We start from the raw sequence: 20,554 nt of genomic DNA, 5'->3' as shown, positions 1-20,554 counted from the left end.
TTGCCAGATATGTTTACTTGAAGCAAGTAATACTCCTCAATGGAAAAATCAAAGATAGGATCAGGTGTTAGTAGAAACCATGGACATGTTCTGCATAGCTAAATAGCTTATTTTAATATTCAACTTTGCTATAGTTTCCTTGTCCTTTGCTTACTGCTGCTGTAACTTAAAATGAATATAGTTTCCCTGTCCTTTCTTTTTTACTCTTCACCCTAAAAGAAAAAAGCAAACTGTTAGTAGAAAATACATGTGAAACACTTCAGCTGTATTTGTAGAACCTAGTGCAGCAATAAAAGGAAGGTGATATCAAATACTACATTTAAGGCTTAAATTCTTCTCATTGCATTGAAAACTCTGCAATGGTTTGAGCTAAAAAACAAATCACTTTGTTCTTGTGTTGAAGATGTTCCAGTTTAGAGTAGTTAACCTGGACTCCTAATTTAAACTTCTCCTGGTATTTTTAAGTGAGAAAGAAATCCTGAATTTGTATCTAAATTGTTCTTTCTTCTTTTTTTTCTGTGACAGTCCAATGATGATAATTACACAGAAGATCACTAGTTTGGCATTTGAGATTCATGATGGTAAGATTTCTTTACTGTGTTTAATTTTCCATCCAAAATAAATTTAAGGGAAATTCATCGTGAGTCAGGAGTTACTTCAGACCAGTTTTGTGTTTCAAGGCAAAATAAATTTCTGTGTCTCAGTTGTTTCATTGATGCTTACTAATGAAAGTACTGGGAAATGTTGCTCAGACTCTACAGAAGCTCAAAAAATGCTGACACTGTGCAGAAGATAGGACTTATCAGAAGACCAGTGACACTTCTGGAGTGAGTGTCTAAAGAGCACTGATATTCTATTGGGCTGGGGTATTGACTGTGAGAGTTAACTAAAGGAGTTCTTTATTCAGAGGCCTCTGTTGCTGACGGATGGATAGAAAAAGCACATGTAATTTCAGTTGTTGAGCACCTTCTGTTTTAAAATGCTAATTCTTGAGCACTTCCCTAGTTTGTGCCATATATGCTGGTTTTTATAAACCTTTGTGTGTTTCATTTTGTTTAGTATGGTAATTACACTCTGCTAACAGATTGGTGTGAACAGGAAGATTATCTAATTATGTTTATGTCTTTTCTCCTGTCAGATGCATCCGTCAGATAAGTGGGCCCTATGAATCCTAATGTTGGTTTTCATGGGTAGGATAGTTGGAATTTTAGTTACCTTGAAATTCAAAGGGGTAATAATAATTTTAAAGTTTGAAAATGTCATCTAATTAATCTGTCCAGTTAGCTCGAATCACTTGGAGCTACAGATGTCAGCTGAAGATTTGGGAGTGTAACTCCAGACACCTGGATCAAGACACCTGCTGTTCTGATATTGCTTATTAACATTGTGCATGCAGCTTTAATGCTGTTGGTGTTTCTTTTATTTTCATTCTCATTAAGTGGCACTGTCTAGAGAAGCTTGTAGGCAAAAACATTCAGGAGTATGAAAAGTTGGGAAAAGACCTTTTTAAATTATTTTTTCAATGAATGAAAATAAACAGTACTAGACATATCTAGTTGGTCAAAAACATTGATGTTTAACTTCCAGAGAAAATATATTCAGAAGCAGTAATCTTAGAAGCCATAATCAACTGAAGTACAGAGTACACAAGTAAGTGGAAACAGGTTATTATAAGGAAGTAATAGTTCTGGTATCAAGTATGAATGCTTCCTCTTACTATTATTTTGTTAGGGGAAAGAGCTATTCTGAATTTGCTGGCATCATGCACAAATAGTGGAGTGGTGGTATGGAACATGCATGTGAGTGTTCCTGGCAATCTTTAAACAAATGTTTCATTTAGTCAGCTCTATTGTTAACTTTCATCACCAACTAGACTAGATTTTTTCCCTACTTAAATTAATTCAGATAATTTGTATTTCCTTCTGGATTTCTTTATAGATAGCACTAAATTATAGTATAAGACTTGAAATTTTGTTTTTCATTGACCTTTAAATTCTTTGTCAGCACTTGAGGAGTAGCTAACAGTATATTGGAATAATTTCTCTCTGGTTGAGTCTGCAGTTTAGCAGATCCCTTGAGTTGGATGGTCACAGTTGCAGTGTGAACATGACTTTCAAAATTGATGTGACCAATGTGAATTCAGGAGCAGCTGGTAGTCTGGTATCAGGAAATGCTAAGAAAAGATATACAGGGAGACTAAGATTGCATTAAAGCAAAGCTTTTTTAACCTTAGACAACCTAAAAGGCATCCTTTATGAAAAATTAGTGAAAACAAGCCCTGCTGTCAGTGGGCTTTTGTTCACTGTACAAAGGTCCATGCTTCTACTGAAAATTACTTAGAAATATACTGACAGGAGAGAAGATAATGTTGCAAATCATTCTACCAAGTGATTATTGGCTCTCTGAGCCTCTAGTCACATCAGCTTGGCTATATTAATCACCAATTACTTTATTTTATTTTCTTCCCTCATTTTTTACCAGTACATCCAAGGAGAGTAGTGAAAATAAACAGCTGGAAAAAAACGTGTTGGTGTGTTGGAAGTTACTGGTAAACTTCAAGATTCCAGTGGTAGCTGGGTTGGTTTTTGGTAATGGCCAGTCTTCTGGACTTGATCTTTCTGTGACAGTTGGTTTGTTGTTTTCAGCTGGATTCATTTGAAGGTCCTGGAGTGAACTGAATGTAACCACAAAGGCCACTCACTCATGCTGCATATTCAAGTGTCTATCTAGCTAAATGGATATACCTGATTCCAAGTTGAAAACTAGTATGGAATCCCATACACAAATAACAGCTACCCCTATAACTGTTACACCCTTGTGCTCTTATCATGAGGGATGTTTTAAAGCAGGGAAATTAAATGCAAGTTGTGTAGGATTTGGACGTGACGATACTTGTGGGTTGCTTCCAACTCAGCCTATTCTGTGATTCTGTACTTTAGGCTTGCTGCATAATACAGACTTCTCAGAAGTCTGCATGGATCACAAACTTACACCTGAAGAGATTTGGAGTGTGCCTTTCCTGTGTTCTGATTTACATTTTGAACTTCAGTCTCTGATAGTTCTTACTTGCAGTTCCTTATTGCTCAAATGAGCAATGCCAAAAACAAGTAGTCGGTGTGTTAACACTTGCTTTGTATTTTTTGCGGATTACCCCTGGCATCTCACATGTATATTCTAAAGGCAGAAATGTTTTTACGTAACTTGGAAACTGCTGGTGTCCATATTAATTCTTTGTGGCAAGATTTAGATTCATTTATGCAACACTTCAGGAGAATAACAGAGTTAAGGGAGAAAAAGAAATTTTATTTTTTATTAGAACAAAAAATTTTCAGCTCTTTAACAAAAAACATTGTTTTCTAGTATTTCTGTTAATTATACTAGTGAAACTGCCATGGTGGGATGCTGTTTTGGGGGGGGGGGGGTTGGCAACTTGTTGCTTTCTTGTTAAGCTTAGGAGTTCCTTTTAATGCTCTCTCTCCAGCTACCTCTTATTTTTTAAAATTTATTTATTTATTTTATTTTTTAGTGTGCTCTCTTATGATAGTGACAGCATGGTGATTACTGTTTCAGTATCAGTTACCAAATAATGTTTTTATTAAATGTGTCCTTAGTGGTTAAAGGAATTATATTGTATCTTCCCTTCTAAGCCTTCAAGTATAGTTTTGTGCCTGCATTTTGCTTCTATGGCTCTCTGAATATTACAACTTGTAAATTTTCTTGGTTTTTTGTAGTTTTTTTCAATTCTATTCAGTTGGCATTCATACTTATTTCCCTTTGTTACTGCCAGTGTGGTAGTAACAACTGAAACTGTTATTGTCTGTCTTTGGGTCTTAAAATGTTTTAATAACAACATGCACTTGGGCTCAGCTGGTGCATCATTTCACTACCACAAAATTTACTCTAATTGTAACAGAGCCTGCAATAGGATGTATGCTTATTATTAATATAAAATCCTATGTCTAAACATTATTAATTACTGATTAGACAGATTGCCATGCAAAATAAAAGTGGATAAGTTTAACCACAAAGCTGGGGTGATGCCATGATATGTTTGTAAACACTGTTGTAGTGAGAACTCAGAAGCAGTCATAATATCCCACAATCAAGTCTGTGTGGCAGGATAATGGTGTGTGCCTAAGGGTGTTGGGTTTCTTACCGGTAGGATATGGGCTCTCCAGAAGGAATGTAAAGATAGAACTTCCTCATGATCTAGACCACTTGGGTTTTTTTTTACTGATGGTTTACAAAATTGTTTTACCAAGGAAAGCACATAAGAGTATTTCCTGCTTTACAGATGAGAAAATGGAGTTACAGTTGCTGAGTGACTAAATTGTTTCAACTCTCTAAAAGATGTTTGATAAAACCTACTTTCTCTGCTGTGTGATTTGATAGTAAGAGCTGCAGTTGTGGTAGTCTCCTGCTTTAGGACAGAAGAAGGCAGTTCTTAAAATCCCCAGAGGAATGTTACAAAACCTCATGAGTTCCCTAGCAGCAGTGTGCTGCTGAAGTGGGAGTTCTTCATCTTTGATGTGTAGCAGGTAGGGGAACAGCTATGGTTTATGAAGTCTCTGTTCCCATGGGTCTGGGAAATAGTGAATATATATATATATCTATAAATTCATCTCTCATTGAATAAGCATCAATATAAAAGCACCTCTTCCATATTTATTTTCTATGATTTAAAAAATCTTAATGGTAGCTTCCTGAAAGCTTTCAAGAGTATGACAGAGATGATCATGTTCTTGCATGCTGTGTTAAAATGATAAATGGGCCTTCAAGGCACTGAGAAGGCATTAAAAAAAAAAAAAAAAACGCAACAAAACAGGGAAAGCTGCTAACCTGACCTCAAAGAATCTGGTGGCTGGAGGGAAATCTTAGTGAGATAGGGAAATGAAAAAATAATGGTGGCTTACTTGGAGGCAGTATGTTTGAGACAGCAAGTGCATTGCTTACAAAGTTATTTGGGCCTTAAATGACTTCATGTACATGTATGGGTATAACTAAACCCCATCTTAAATAGACCATTTCTTTCCCCCCACGTCTCCAAAACCACAGATCGTATTTCAGTGGTTAGATTCTTCTATTTCAGGTTTGAGGGTTTTTTCCTCGGCTTTCATACCACACCAATGATGTGAAATACTTCATTTGACTGTCTTTTTTAATGACTAATCTGGCTTTATGCAAGTTCATTTGGACATAGTGGGTGATTGCTTCCTCTTTCTGACTTAAGGATAAAATACTGACATAGAATATAATGGCAAAGGAGGCTTCTGCTCCAGTCAGTTTGCATTGTGTGAGCTGTGAGAGGCTGAAGGCTCTGTCTGGGACACTTCAGTAGTCATGTGGTGGGATCTACATCCATCTGTGGGTGTCTTTGTATTAAATTTCTGTTTGTATTAAATTCAGAGATTCACTACCTGAGAACTGTAATGTTATGGCCTTAAAGGTTACAGAATCTTTCAAAATTCTTCTTCCACATTTTTTATTCAGTGCCTTTATTAGCACAGAAGTCTTTGCTACATAACCAAGGAGAAGATGTGAAAATGTAATGATGAGGAAGAGAAGGTGCTGTGTGAAGTTAGGGGGTGATAATTTGTTCTTCAGTTTCTTGCCTTGAGTGAGCATGAATGGGGATGACTTTTGACTGTGAAGGATCAGGACCAAGGAAGGCATTTTCCCAGATCATAGTGAAAGGAGATGGCAACTTGGTTAACCCCTCTGTATTCTCAGCTTTGTTGGAGCATAGAAGTGTGGTTTTGAAGCCGTAAGTGTGTGTAGATCATGGCCACACTGGAGACACACTAAGATAACAGAATTATCTTCTTTGTAGATAACAAGTGTTTCCATGAGTCATAGAATTAAATTAGCTGTTACGTCCCCATAGCTCCTCAATCCTTTTTTTTGTCATAAGGGTGACTGATTTTGAAACCGAAAAAAATTGGCTCCAGTTGAAACTTACCTGGATCAAATGTAAGGGCTCCCCTCTGTGGATTTACTGGCATCAAAGACTGGGGTTGAAGGCAGCCTTTCTATGAGAGGAGGAATAACTTCTATACAAACTCCTATTTTTAAAGCACGTTAGGATTTCATATTTATATTTCCCTGCTCTTTTGTCAAACTTGATTAGAAATTGGCTGTTGGGTTTAAGCACTGCTGAGTAAGATAATTGAAGTGTGATCCCATAAATTTGATTTCCTTTAGGGAGGTATGTGTATAAAGATTTTAGTACTTGCAATGGCAAAGCAAAAATGCAAATATGAACAGCAGGAAATGGCTGCATGTGGAAGTGTCTGAGCCACTAGAGAAGGCTGCAGGAGGAGCAGAAATGGTCATTCTGGCAGGCAGTGCTGGCTGGTATTAATTAGCCAGGGCTGTTTGAAGGAGGGAGCTCTACTTTTTTTGTTCCCCTGAATTAGTGTATTTCATTATAAATGAAAATGTTGAAAGTCTGTAGTTGCCAGCATTTCAGAAATAGCTAAGTAGGTAAATTCAGTCTTGCTGCTGAACTTAGACTTGGACTGCCCCCTTCTGCTAGCAGGGATTAGAGCTTCTTGTTAGTGCTCTGGGAAAAGACTGTGCCACCTTTGCTGCCATGCCTGCTTCACTGGACTTTGGTCACAATTTTTACTTGCTGTGCAAAGCTGTTCTTGAGGTCTGCCACAAGTTTTGAATTGCTGAAATCTCTCTTGGACTGTGTTAATTTTATGCATCAAAACTGCAGTGGCTAATGACACTGTTTGGGGCTTGTCTTGTTTCCAGAATTGGAACTAAAGGGTTTTAAAACCTTCAGACTTTGACCAATGTAGGAGAACTGTTTTTGTTAACACTTTTTTCAAGTTGTCTTAATGCTTTCCTGAAATCCACGTGATTTCACATTTAGGCACTGCTGGATATAACTGAAGATATGAGAGTTTGTAATTTTGTCAAGTGAGAATTGTTTGATCCAACTCCAGCAAAAATGTTATGTGACATAATAACTCTGAAATTGCTTGAGGCATTAAGAAATTACATTGTAGCATGAGGCTTGTTCTGCTGAGTAAAGAAACTGCTAACTGATATGGGGGGGTTTTCTTAATTTTTTCTTTTTCCTGTCCTCTTTCCTAGGAATGTTTCGGAAAAATGAAGACTTGACTCCATCACAGAGGTGTTTGGCTGTAAGGTAGGCTTTCAGACATTCTGCTTTGGGGATGTTTTGTGTGCTATCTAAATGTTCTGTGCGGTTCTTACAATTCACATTCAAGACAGAGTTTACAAGCTCATGTAAAACAGATCCATGTTTTTATATATTTGAAGTTGAATTTGTACATCTGTTCTTCTGAAAAATATCACTAGAAGTAGGTTTTATAGTTATCTAGAAATACATTCTAAATTCTGTGCAGTCTATGCAAATGAATGCCATATCAGATAGGAGACTAGTAAACAGTACACATATGAAGTAGCTGGTAAAGAAACATTGTTAAATTCTGTTTTTCAGTATTTAACTTGCTTTTTCTCATTTCTTTATTCAGGACACTTGAAAATAGTATGTTGCTTTGGGCAAGAGAGTGTTGAGACACTTGCTTTAATTGAAATTATTGCCAGTTAACACAAACCTTTGTTTATTGATTCAGTTATTGAGGGAAAAATAGAGAAGTTAGTACAGTTGAACAAACACTTAGGAAAACAGCCTTCCCTTGCCTTCCTCAGGCTCAGCTTCAGTCAAACACTTCTACTGAGGAAGGAGAAACTCAATAGAGTTCAGGAGGTCTATCTGAAAATGCTCAGTATGGGTTGGAAAGAAATGCTATGTGTAGAATGTTTCAAGCTGTGATTACTAAAGAAAGACAAACTGCTCTTGTCCATGTGGTTTTTACTGCAGTCAGAGTGAGCAATGGCATGGAGTATGACCTTTCCTGCTGTGGAAATCCTGAAGGACTACACAATCCATCTCACAAGTTGCTTGTCTTTGAATTACAGACGCATGCCAAGTCTACTGGAGTATTTAAGTTACAACTGTAATTTCATGGGTATCCTGGCAGGCCCGTTATGCTCTTACAAAGACTATATTACTTTCATTGAAGGCAGATCATACCAACTGCAACAGTCTGAAGCAAATGGGAAGGAAGATACAAAGTATGAACAAACGGATCCTTCCCCAAATGTAAGATGTATGACTCTTGCAGTGCTGATGCTTATGTAATCATTGCATGGAAAGCTTGGTTTGTACTCTTCATTTACAGGCATAACTGCTGAGCTGTATCTGGAGTTCATTCATCAACAGAATTGTTCCCTGTTCAAAAAGTTGTATGCTTATTTTTTAAAGGCAGATTTTCTCTTGGTTTCCAGTCTGGATCTTGTTGATAAAAGCAGATGAATTTGGAACTTCCTAACAAGCTTATATGGTAAAAAGCCATCTTTAAATTAAAACTGTTCATGCATGTTCACTTCAAAGCATATACTGTGCATAAAAACCCTGTCATATGTAAAAAATTGAAAAAGTCATAGAAATAGTTTCATTTTTCCTGCCTGCAGTCATGTAGAGAGGTATTAAAGACAGATTTTGATCTGAAGATGTAGTAAAAGATGTACTAGCTGTAACACTATGAATAGTGCTCCAAGCCACATAAGTCTTTTTTATCTTTGGTCCATTATTGGAGAAGGGACCAAAAACATAGAGAAGATAGTCCAGTTGATCGTGCCTTACAGGAGAGATTGTATGACCTGAATTTAAATCAAAAGCTCACAAAACTCGGTACTTCTAAAATTTTGTCCAGTTAGGTTAATGCCCAGAGTACTGAATGTTATTTTTTCACTCTTTTCATATTGTCTTAAATAATACTGTATGAGGCATTTAAAATTGCATGTCCCTAAGATAATTCTTACCTCACGTAATAGCAGAATTTTTGTTGGGTCAGTTGGAACACTTCACATGGATGGCTTTTGCTAATTCCAGCACCAGTTGCCCATGTTCTGCTTGAGATCAACTGTTTTTGGAGCAGTTGAAGGCATTCCCACATGTAGCTACTTGTCTTGTTCTACCATCTAGAGGTTATGGCCCCACAGCTGGGCCAACAGGGAGTGCTTCCCAATTGGTTGGGGCATCTCCAGCCTTTTCCATCCTTGGAAAGTGGGTGAGGACTCTGCGTGTTCCATTCTGCCTATCTTGTGTTATTGTAGTAACTTGCACGACTGGAATCTAAACTCTTGGCTGGAGGATGATAACACTTGAAGGTGCTCCACAAGTTGACGGAGCATGTGAGCTGTGAAACAAGTTAGGAACGGTGAAAGACACAGGGAGAATTCCTTGTGTAGATTGGCATCACATGGCCCACGCTCTGCTTTGATGTGTTGTATTGACAAAGTTGCAGGCCCTTTTGTTTCTAAACATTGTTTTGGGCCAGTAAAGTCTTGTGTACTAAAATCCTGTTTCTGCAGAAAAGTGTTATGTAGTAAAATTATTGCAAATGAATTCAGGTAAACAAAGTCTGCCTGTATCAGCACTTATGGACACACATCTACTGATTGTCTGATAGGACTTCCTGGCTTTTTACCACATAATCTTGCTAGTAATATGGACAAGGTCAATAGAAATAAATATAAACTTATGATGGCTTCTTTTTTCAGGTAAGTGGTTGTCCTTAAAATTAATTGCTCTTAAGATGCTTGAAATTTTTGCAATTTATGCTGCATTAGCTTTTTACATAAAAACAAAGAGAAGCTGTTTATGCTCCTGATATTTCATCTCCCTATTGGTGTTAGAGAAATCTGGCTGCATTTTATAACACCAGTGAGTATTGTGTGCTTTTGAAGGAAGATGAATGACAATTTTACTGCATTTGCTGTATCGGTTGAAATATTCATTGTCTTGTTCTAGAAGAATGTTCAAATACCATTAACTTTATATTAACTCTTTAAATTTGTTATTATTTCAAGATGAATAAATTTTAGGTAACTCACAAAAATTTGAAGTGTAGTGGGGATCAGCAAATGTTAATGTCATAAATAAAAAAGAATCCTTGAGCTGAGTTACAGTAAGTTTCATTTCTTGTTAAACATAATTACATAACCAAAGTAGTTCATGCCAGCCTCCTCCTCTATACTGTGTGTTGACTGCATGATGTTAACTTGGATAAGTACTTTTGCTGTGTTCATTGCATGTTAAATGAATCAAGTCACCATATTAAAACTTACTTCTTATATCCTTCCTATTGTGCCTTTTTGCAAGCTATCAGTTGTTGGTGCTCAAAGTGGTGTCAACTCTCAGAAATTAATATCTGTCTTTGTAAGTTTCTTTTTATTATGGCTACCCTTAAAATACAAGATTCCTGTCAGCAGATATCTGCTTTCTTGCTTATTATGCAGAATCTTCCTACAGGTTATAATGTTCTCACTTTTTATCTATAATTATCATCTGAGGTACCAATCTCCTCAGAATAACGTGCTTTAATACCGTTCAGTATTATGTATTATGTACTGATTCTTTATCAACTTCAGAACAAGTTCATTCAAATAAAATTTTTGAAGATTCCTCTCTATATTTTAGTCTATTTTAATATAGTATACATGTTTATGTAGTAATTTATTTCTAATATTTCTGAGCTCTGGGAGCGTTTTACCTTTATTTCTTCAATTAGAAAGCTGCTCCTGAGCCCCTTTCTCCAATCAGATATCTATCTTTCAACCTAATTATATTCCCATCTAACTTATGCACATTTAGTTTTGTCCTGGAACTGTCTTCTAGCTTAAGTACCTTCTTCCCTTTCCAGTGTTGATCATATTTGATATTCTTATACAGATATGCCCAGTTGTTCATCAAAACTAGACCAGGTCTTTTTACCTTTTTGTTGTAAAATAATTTGTATTCCATGCTTCTTCTGAGGTCAAAGTTATCCTGCATCTTACTGTCTTTTATTTCCTTAACAGAACAGTGATTTTGCTATGTTGAAAACTTTAAAGAGTAAATGAAATTTAACTTTGAGCGACTTCATTCTTTTAAAAACTGACCAACCCTCCTATGTGACTGTGCTATTCAGTGATTGCCAGTTTATGCCTTGGCAAAGAAAGTTTTATTAATAACGTGATTAATTAAGTAGTAGAAAGTGAATGAAGGTTTTACCAAATGCATTTCCATCAGTAATTGGACAATAATTTTGTTGGTGTCAGTGCACAGTATTGTAGTCTGATTCAGGTAATTTGATTAGTCTGAAACTAACTCGTTGTGAAAAAACAAACAATAAACCACCAAAACCTACCAAACATACAACCACACCTTCCCACCAAAAAATTTTCAAAATTTTCAAGCAAACAATACACCCTGCCTCCCCCCCCAATGCCAAAAATCTAGGTTTTCATCTGATTTGTTTCTCTAATCTGACTCAACCTAAGGAGCATGAGCCAAACCTCCAGCAAAGGAGTGGAGGCAGGGCAGGACTCTGCTTTGCATTTCAGCCTGTGTTTGGCTTGGCCTTCAGAAACTCTGCTTAAACCAGTCTGGAAACAGCAGCTCCCTGTCTTTGTAGAGGTGGGAGATTTATCTCCACTACAGTTTTCTAAGGACACTATTGTCCCTGATCCTGATCCTTGTAAGTGATATCAGTGTGCTGGGATTTATAATTATTGAGTGAAGTAGTACAATTAAAAAAAAAAAAAAAAAGTTAAATTATGGCAGAGTACTGTATGTGTTGATTTTTTTTTCTTAAAGTAAATTTCGTTGAAATCCTGATGCTCTTTCTTAAAAGAGATGTTTTCACCTCCACAATTTAGTTAAGAACCTTCAGAGAAATACAAAGCATATTTGTATGGCAGGTGAATGGCATGTTTACTAGTAGAAAAATTGGTAAATAGAGGCAGTGGCACAAAGCAGGTCTTTGAACAGAGATAACATTATAAATGTCCAAAACATTTTTTGAGACTTTGTGGTCATCTTCAGATGGAAAGAGCCTATTTTATATGTTTTAACTTGCACATTACTACTACCAGCTTATAAATATTGCTTCTCCTGCAGAATTGAACATTGACTTGTAATTATGGCTTAGGCCTTAAAGTTAAATCCTTGCAAATGTCTTCAGAACTTGGGGTGATGCCTTCTGATACCTACAAGTACCAGACTTTTGCATTTGTCAGATACTGCATACCAGAAGTAAAGATTCATTAGTTTTAGTAGGAACTAATTTTATGAACATTCATTTCTACTTAAGATCCTGAAAGGTGTTAAGTCAACTGAACTTTCCCCCTGCTGTACCAAAGAGAGAGATTATTAATAGTTCTAGATTAACAAAGGAACGTTTTTAGAAAACAAATGCTCTTCATGTTGAACTCGTGTAATAGAATGAAGTATTAAAATGAAGTTTACTAGAAAGCAAGTAGAAACAAATAATTAAGCATTAGCTTTAACCAATAGGTAGTTGCCTCCTGAACTATCTGGCTGATTTTTTTTAAGTAGCTGGTATTCCTGATCCTCTCTGAAATATCTTTTGAGTTGAGTCAAGAGCAATATCCAAAAGTACCCTCACTGTTTTACAGCTTTTCCAATTCTAATTTTTTAATCAGGTTGTACCACTTCTTACCTCTGTGCAACTGGGTGAATCTTTGATACTGTGTCTTGCCAAAGTGTGTGCTTTCAGTTGGACATTTACTGCTCCATTCTGTATCATGGAAAAGAGTTGAAAAGAAATCTTTTATTTTGAAACTAAAACTGTGGAGCTGAACTCTCAGTGAAGCAGGATGTTATCTTTAAAAGTTTGGGTGGGTGTACTGGAAACAGCATAGACAGATAGATTCTGGTTATATTTTTGTTCTGATGCTTCAAACAAAAGTAGATTGCTTTCTTCTCAAGTTTAGTTTTTGTATAATTGTAATGTAAATTAAAACTGTGATGTTTAAATATCGAGATTACATAAAATAAAAACTTGAAAATTACATTTAAATGAATTAGCTCTCAAACTTCTCTTTTGTTGGTGCTTGGTTTTTAGTATCTTACTGACTTTCACAAAACATGGTGTCTGTCCTTGGGATATGGATCAGACTAGTGACTTAGAGCAGTCAATGTCAGGTGTATATTGCTATCTGTATGTTTTATAATAGAACCTTAGAAAAGTTCTACTGCGAATACAAACTCTTTACTGTGGTGGTTATAGCAAAGCTGAGTTTTGAGAAAATTTGACTAGGTCCTATCTGAACAACACACATCTGTGAGTGTATTTTTTGTCCCATTGTAGCTTGATCACTCTGATTAGGAAAACAGGTCTATCTTGAACTGATTGGTTGAAATTTGGGCTGAAATTTGTGAATCATTTCAGTTTTTTAGTTGGTTTAGAATTTAGGTGCTGTGATAATCTAACAGAGATGATGGATGCTTTGAGTTGGGCAGCAATTGAACACCTGCATTATGCCAAAGGGTCCTGAAAAGAAACTGAGGTTTTGCCATTGTTTTGGAATCTCTGCAGTAATAATATTACTTTGTCCTAGATTACGTGTTTTATGTTATGATGTCTTAACAACTTAATTGCTTCATTAATTTGACAAGAAAATAAGAAAACAAAATTGAGTTGCAAAAGGTGCTCTGGCTATTAAAAGGACTTTTAGAGACTCACTGTAGTCAGACTGAATTTGTTGTGTTGGCCAGAAGTAATGCTTGATCAATATTAGTCAATATAAAAATATTCCTCAAGTCTCTATAAAATAGAGATTTTTTTATAAACTGTTTTAAAGTTGCTAGTGCATATATTACTGAAAAATTAGCGTATGCATATATCTCTATAGGGAAGGAAGATTATAACTTTCCTTCGTTTCTAGAGGATAAAAAAATGAAACTTACAGAATGTCCCATCTTAAATTTTCAGATAGCTGTGGCACAGAAACTCTTGATCTGTGGACTGTCCTTACTCTTCCACATGACTATTACAAAAACTTTGCCTGTGGAATACAACATTGATGATAACTTCAGAGCTACAGCATCGTGGCCTGTAAGGTTTTTCTACCTATATGTGTCTCTTATGGCTGCCAGACCCAAGTATTATTTTGCATGGACTTTAGGTAAGTTTAAATATGTTTAAAAATACAATGATAACAGAAAGAGCATGTATTTAGAGTCATCTGAGATGTGCACACTTAAGTGCGTATTAAAAAGTGGCAGTGCCCTCTTGAGGCCTTAGGAAAACCTGATTGCATTAAAGTCTTTCAAGGTATTAAGTACATTGAGCAGTGTCTCTCTTTTTTTGAGAAACAAAAGCTACCAGAAGTGTAAGCACAGTGTCGGGAGAGTGTTGCAAATGAGATCTCCTTTACAAGTCTGAGTGAAGCATAAGGAGTTTTGGAGAGGGATAGTGTTTCAATGAACAATAACTTTAAAAAAAAGAAAAAAATTAGTAAATCTAGTCTGATGTACAATCCCTTTTTGATTGTTTGTTGTTTTTAAAATTTATTTTTATATCTTTATTTTTGGCATCTCTTCAAAGTTAATTTTAACCTCTTTCTGTGGTTAGTTATATGTAATTTGCTTGATGTTGTTTGATCATGAAGGAAAATAAATACTTTGGAATTCAAATGCATGATACTGTTGTTAATAGTAAGGTGGCATTTTCAAAATTTGATGGGTGACATTTCAGTTTTAGTCTTTTTTCACTAAAAATTTGAATGACTGTTGGGTTAACATCCTTAGTAACTTATTTAAGACTCTTGATTACATTATGTTGTTTAAAGAATATTTTGCATTTCCCTTCATGCTTCTTGTAAAAAAACGACACATACAACAGGAAGATGCTTTATTTAAGTAAGCTGACATCTTGAAAGTAGCTCACACAACAGATTTCATCAGCTTCCTCCTCCTCTCCAGTTTTACGTATTTGTCTCATAGTTCTTTTGAGAGAGAATCTGTGGGAACAATGCAATAAAGCAAGCTTTAGGATAGCAGAGCAGCATGACTCATTTACAGCTGCTGGTTTCATTCCTGGTCAATGAATGAAATGCTTTCAGCTTGTCTGGATATAGTAGTTCTGGGGCTTGTTGTGGAAAGAAATACTTTTGAATATTGTGCTCTTATACACCCATATCATCATCTCTAAATAGCAGTAGTCATCTGAAAAGTGAATAATCTTAGTTGAGCTTTTTTTGCCTTTAATGCTTCAGTTGGATTCCTCCTTGTGCACTTGCTATACTTGCTAGCAATATAGAGCTAGCATTCTTATGACAAATACCAAAGAAAATAAACTGTGCCAACTCTGTACTTCTAGTTTGTTAGTCTTCCTCCTTCCACTTTGTCTCATCTAAACTTACAATGGTAGAAGTAGAATGTGAGGGGCTTTAACAGTTTTACTGGATGTTACACCTTTGAGTTGTACATTACTATCATTTACACTTTTTAAAAGAATGTGTTAATGAAATTAATTACTTAAAATGAATACTAAAAGGCTAGTTAATAAAATGAATGCTTAATCCAGTTACGATCTTTGCATTCTAGCTTGCAAAAGATTATGGAGTTTGTGTCTCCAACTGTTTTCTAATTGAGCATAAAACTATTGTCCAGTGTTTGAAGTTGGCATAGCAACATCAGATGTAAGGCAGAAAATTTTGTTGTCAAAGATGTTCTTAAAAAATTTCACAATAAAGGAAAACATTATAAATTCAAAACCACCTTATTTCCTTGTATGTGCTCATCCTAATTTGAAAAATACAATTGAGGAAATGTTAGTGTCTGAGCTAACAAAGCTCAGGTGAAGGTGATGACTGAAAGTGACAGGCAGTCACTTTCTGCCTCTGAAAATCCCATGTATTTTCCTGCATAGTCCAGATGACAGTAGCAGCTTTTGCTCCTAGGGGAAAAATATTGTTTGCTTAGAACATCTGACCTTTGACATGCACTGTATACACTTCACATTCAAAGGTGGTGTAACAGTGGCCTTGTGCCATTAGTGGAAGTTTGACAAGCTCTGCATTCCTTAGAAAATTACTGTTTTCTTCTGTTAGGTTTGCACTGCTCTCCGTGAGGTGCTGTGAATGTGCACCTGCCTAGAGGGCATCACAATTTAATCTTTATGCTTTAAGCATCACTGTTGCTGCATAATGAAGACCAAAGACCTGCATCTGAGCACTGAGCAGCTGTCTCAAATCATTACAGCCAGCCACTGTTTTGTAGTCTTGATCCATCTCATTGAGTTTTTCTGTCTGATTGCTCAAGCAAGTCTAAGTAGGTGGTATGGGAGACACGGAACATCTGCACTGGGAAGTAGCTAGTGCTACCTCTCATTCTTATGCTTTTGCTCAATTTTTGAATTGGAAGCCAGTGTTGCTTGGATTGTTTTTTGTTTGTTCAAGTGATCCTCAGTATTTAAAAGAAAAAAAAAATAAATGCAGTCTTTAAAATGTGATAAATGTTTTGAACAAACTACATGTGTGATGCACAATTTGTAATACAGTTTATAATTAACTTCTTTCTTCTTGTCTCATTGCAGCAGATGCAATTAATAATGCAGCAGGGTTTGGTTTTAGAGGCTACGATAAAAATGGAGCTACACGTTGGGATCTAATATCAAATCTGAGAATCCAGCAAATAGAGGTTTGTTTCTGATTCTTTCAAAAAAACCTACATGCCCATGTAGATAGTCGCTCTTAATTTCAGTAACTTTTCCTACACATTCATTCCTTTAGATAGTGAGTGTGTTTTAAGGCAGAAATGATGTGTTCACACCTTTAGAAAAGGGTGGAAAACAGCCTGTTTTGAACATGTTCTACTTGTCAATTGACTTCCAAAATATTTTGTGGCTATAAGTGGTTGGGTAAATACCTTACTCAACTCATCACAGAATTGTATGGGAGGATGTATAATTTATACACAAGAATTTTGAGACACATTGTGACACTATGCAATTATGGAAATAATTAGTTTGTTTTACTTTACAGTTTTCCACAAGTTTCAAGATGTTTCTTGATAACTGGAATATCCAAACAGCACTTTGGCTCAAAAGGTATTTATTTCTTAAAGGAATTTTTTTTTCCACTGAAGTTTCTTAGATAAATGTTTCTTTGAAGATGGTATAACATTTGAAGCTAACTCCCACAAAACATCTCTTGTTTAGCGACTCTACAGGAGATTGTTCTTGTAATACTTGAATTAAAGCCTCTGAGTTTAGGACTTCTCTCTTAGTGTAAACTATCAGGTTATGATAGAAACTGTTTTTCTTCACAGGCCGTAGGGAACCTAAATGTTAATCTGTGGAGGTGTCTTTTTTCCCCGCTCTTAGCATTCAGCCAGTGCATGTTGCTGAGAGCAGCAGGCAAAGTGTACATCTCAGCCTGTGAAAGCTCTGCATTATTTTTAGCCAGAGAGTGGAACAGGAACTTCCATACATTCTGTGAGAGAACTTTCTGTGCTCCTTCCATTATGACTGCATGACAGACATCAAACCCTACAATGGCTGTCAGCAAAAATTCCAAATGAATCTCTCTCAGCTGCACTCTTTTTCCTTGCCTGGGAAACAGGTACAGTGCCCTGTGAACTACTTCATTTTGATTCTTTGTGGTAAGGAGAAAGTAGAAGTGTTCTTGAGTAGCATGTGCGTGTTGTTTCCCTTCCAGTCAGACTGCTGAGTTGATCTCCTGTCCACAGGTGCAGGTTTAACTGAGACCCCTTTCTTGGGATTACTTAGAGGACTTTGCCCCTTGTTCTAGGATAGCTGGCAACAGGATGTCTCTTCCATCAGATTTCTTCATAGTATGTTCTCTTTCTTCCATAATTTCATCCCTAAATATTTTGCTCACCCAATTTAAAAAAGAAATTGAATTTTATGTGATTATTCTGGTTGTCTCAATAGTCAATGGAATCTGTTGCTAGGACAGTCAGCAAAAAATTGTGTGTTTGCAGATATTGAAATGTAGCATTTCAAAAACCAAATATATAATTTAGCTATTTTGATTTAGTTAAAGAACAGAAGTTTGAGAGTATTAAAACATAATAGGAAAAGGTTGTATTTCAACAAACTTTCAAATTTCCTTAATGGAATGATTCTAAACTAAAATTATTAGTGAAGAAGCATAATGTTTCTGTTTAAAATTGAAAGAAAAGAAATGAAAATCAATTTCCCAGGGGGATAATGAAACAGGATGTGAAGAAAAATTAAAGCATCTCCTTTAATAAGTATTTTTTAAAACAATAATAGAAGAATCCGTGGGGATAGTCTAAATTGATTCTGTCAAAGTGAAAGGGTGTGGAAAGGTGGATGTCCTGTGAAAGAATTGTTGCAAGTAAGAAATTGTTTCAGCTGATCATATATGAGGTCTGTAAATAGTGGTAGAGAATATATATTTTGTTAGTAATCATTTGATTAGTTGCAGTGCTCGAACCATTTGCGTAGAGGACAAAGCTCATGGATTACCTTAAACATCCACTTTTAATGCCACACTTTTTTACCATTTAAAGAAGTACTTAAAACTTTAGCCATTTATCCCACATGAAATACGACATTAGCATTTGTTCTGTTCTTTTCTGATAATTGCTAGAAACTGGACCATCAGTTAAACCCTGATTGTATGTAAAAACAAACGTGTAAAAAAGACAGTTAATGGACCTAAAGATCACAAAGAGGTTTAGTAAATATTTAATGTAGATCATATATACAGCAATTTAAAGCAATTATTGTTACAGGCATGTAAGTTAAAACAGATATTTACATAGTAGCATATATCAACAATATATCATTATAATGTTTCCTGGCTGGGAGAGCTGTTATGTTCCCCCTCAGCCCATTCTTTCTCTTTTCCAAAGAAACCATTTCATCCCATTTGTCTCTGGTCATGTTTCCAAAACCTCTGTGGATCTTGTTGCTCAATTCTAAAATCTTTTCAAACTTCCTGTCATCTTAGATTAGATGTAGTACTTCTGCTAAGACCTTCAAGGTTTTTCCCTGGCTTTTTAGAGGCAGAGTTGATTATTTTGAGTGGATTAGTTATAATTATTTTCTTTGGGTAATACTGTGATGTATTAGAAAAGGTGTTATATCTGTCTTTTTTTTTTTTTTTTTTGCAACAACCTACTGTTGATTCATGCTTAGCTAATACTCAGTGTTTCATACTGTTGATCCATATTCATACTCAGCTATGCTTTTTCAGTAATGTTTCAGGAATGGTACTGGTTTTTGTCTTCCACTTTTCTTGTTAGATGTTCTATGCTTTGGACTTCATCTTGTTGATTTCAGAACAGCCTTCAAGTCTGCCAAGATCATTTTGGATTCTAGTGCTCTCTACTAAGAAAACAGTGCCAATCTCGTCCATCCCACCTTCCACCTCAAAAAAGGAAGGGAAGACAAGGTGGAAAAAATACTTCTCAGTCTACCACCTAAGTTCGTAAAGAAATTATAGAACCAGGCTGAAAACAGTATCTTGTTTAACATTTGATGCATCTTCCCACTTTTAGAGCATTATGGATAACCTGAACCACCTATATTTGAATAGATTTGCTCAATCTGTTGTGAAATGGGTTGAGACCATATATCCATATATCATTTGATGATCCTAAAAACAAACCAAGGAAGTATGACCATATTTCCTTGGTTTGTTTTTAGGATCATCAAATGAAGCATTTGAACATTATTTATTATTGCCAAATCCATGGAAGCATTTAAGTTTACTTTTGACTCTTTGAAATTGAAATCCGATGATTTTTTTTGGGTACTGTTTTACCTCACTTGCATTGATACAGCTGAAATTTGCTTAGTTATTTTAGTGAGTTTTGTTCTCTCCTGAATGCTTTCCAGGTACAGTTTCAGTACTTTAAACCAAATAAAGATTGGAGACTTGGTATTACTTTATTAATGAAATGTAATTAGCCACCAGTCATATACATTTTGAATTAATAGCAGTATTAGAACACATAACATTTTGCATGTGTTCAGTGCTTTGGTGTAATAAACATTTTTAAACACTCTTCTGTAACTAATCCCAAGCCAATTAAGAAGCACACGTGTATGTACACAAATACATGCAAACTGCATCTCCTCTCCTAAGGATGTGTGGGATACAAAACCCTGCTTGCATGCACTGCCTGTGGGAAATGTGGGTGCTCCAGCTTGATGTGAATCTACTGCTATCACATGCCCCATAGGAAAGCATGGCACAAATCCATGTGCCTGCAGCTGACAGGGATGAGACACTGCTCCCTGGTATGGTGCACTGCACTGACAGGCCTCTATTTGGATGCAGCTACTCTCTGTCTTGGCCAAGACAGGGGTGACTTGGTGAGGTGACTTCTGGCAGTGTTAAACAAGGTTTTGATGAAAAATATTTTCCTCCAACATGTCTCCCTGATTCACTGCAAATTTTCCTAATGCTTTGGTGCTCCTGAGGCTGACAGATTCTTTGTCAAAAATGTCTCTGTTTATTATTCAGCCTGCCCAATGTTGCTTTCCTCTTTAAGGTGATCTGTTTGGGGCAAATGTCCTCAGAGAGTTTTGAGTATTATGCCAGCCCCATGTTCTCATCTTAATTGCCACTGTGAGTGAAGCCCTTTAGGAAGAGGAGGGTGTTGGGCACATATCCCACTGAAGACCTCATAAGATAAAACGTACTCCATCTATTTGACTGGAAT

General features: G+C 36.0%; 1 protein-coding gene across 5 annotated transcripts in view; it reads left to right on the top strand.

Moving 5' to 3' along the window:
• MBOAT2 (membrane bound O-acyltransferase domain containing 2) overlaps positions 1-20,554 on the top strand; it is a 92,623-nt gene that overhangs the window by 61,271 nt on the left and 10,798 nt on the right. For all 5 annotated transcript variants that reach the window (XM_066179891.1, XM_066179890.1, XM_066179892.1 and 2 more), the window contains 6 exons: positions 526-581; positions 7,105-7,159; positions 7,957-8,140; positions 13,821-14,013; positions 16,428-16,531; positions 16,876-16,940. In XM_066179891.1, the coding sequence (XP_066035988.1) occupies positions 526-581; positions 7,105-7,159; positions 7,957-8,140; positions 13,821-14,013; positions 16,428-16,531; positions 16,876-16,940 (657 nt within the window). The remainder of the gene's footprint in view (positions 1-525; positions 582-7,104; positions 7,160-7,956; positions 8,141-13,820; positions 14,014-16,427; positions 16,532-16,875; positions 16,941-20,554) is intronic.

This window comes from Chamaea fasciata, unplaced genomic scaffold (genome assembly GCF_029207755.1).
Source record: "Chamaea fasciata isolate MVZ Bird 193981 ecotype frontalis unplaced genomic scaffold, bChaFas1.0.hap1 SCAF_3, whole genome shotgun sequence".
In the NCBI taxonomy this organism is placed as follows: domain Eukaryota; kingdom Metazoa; phylum Chordata; class Aves; order Passeriformes; family Sylviidae; genus Chamaea; species Chamaea fasciata.
This window is presented reverse-complemented; position numbering and strand designations above follow the sequence as displayed.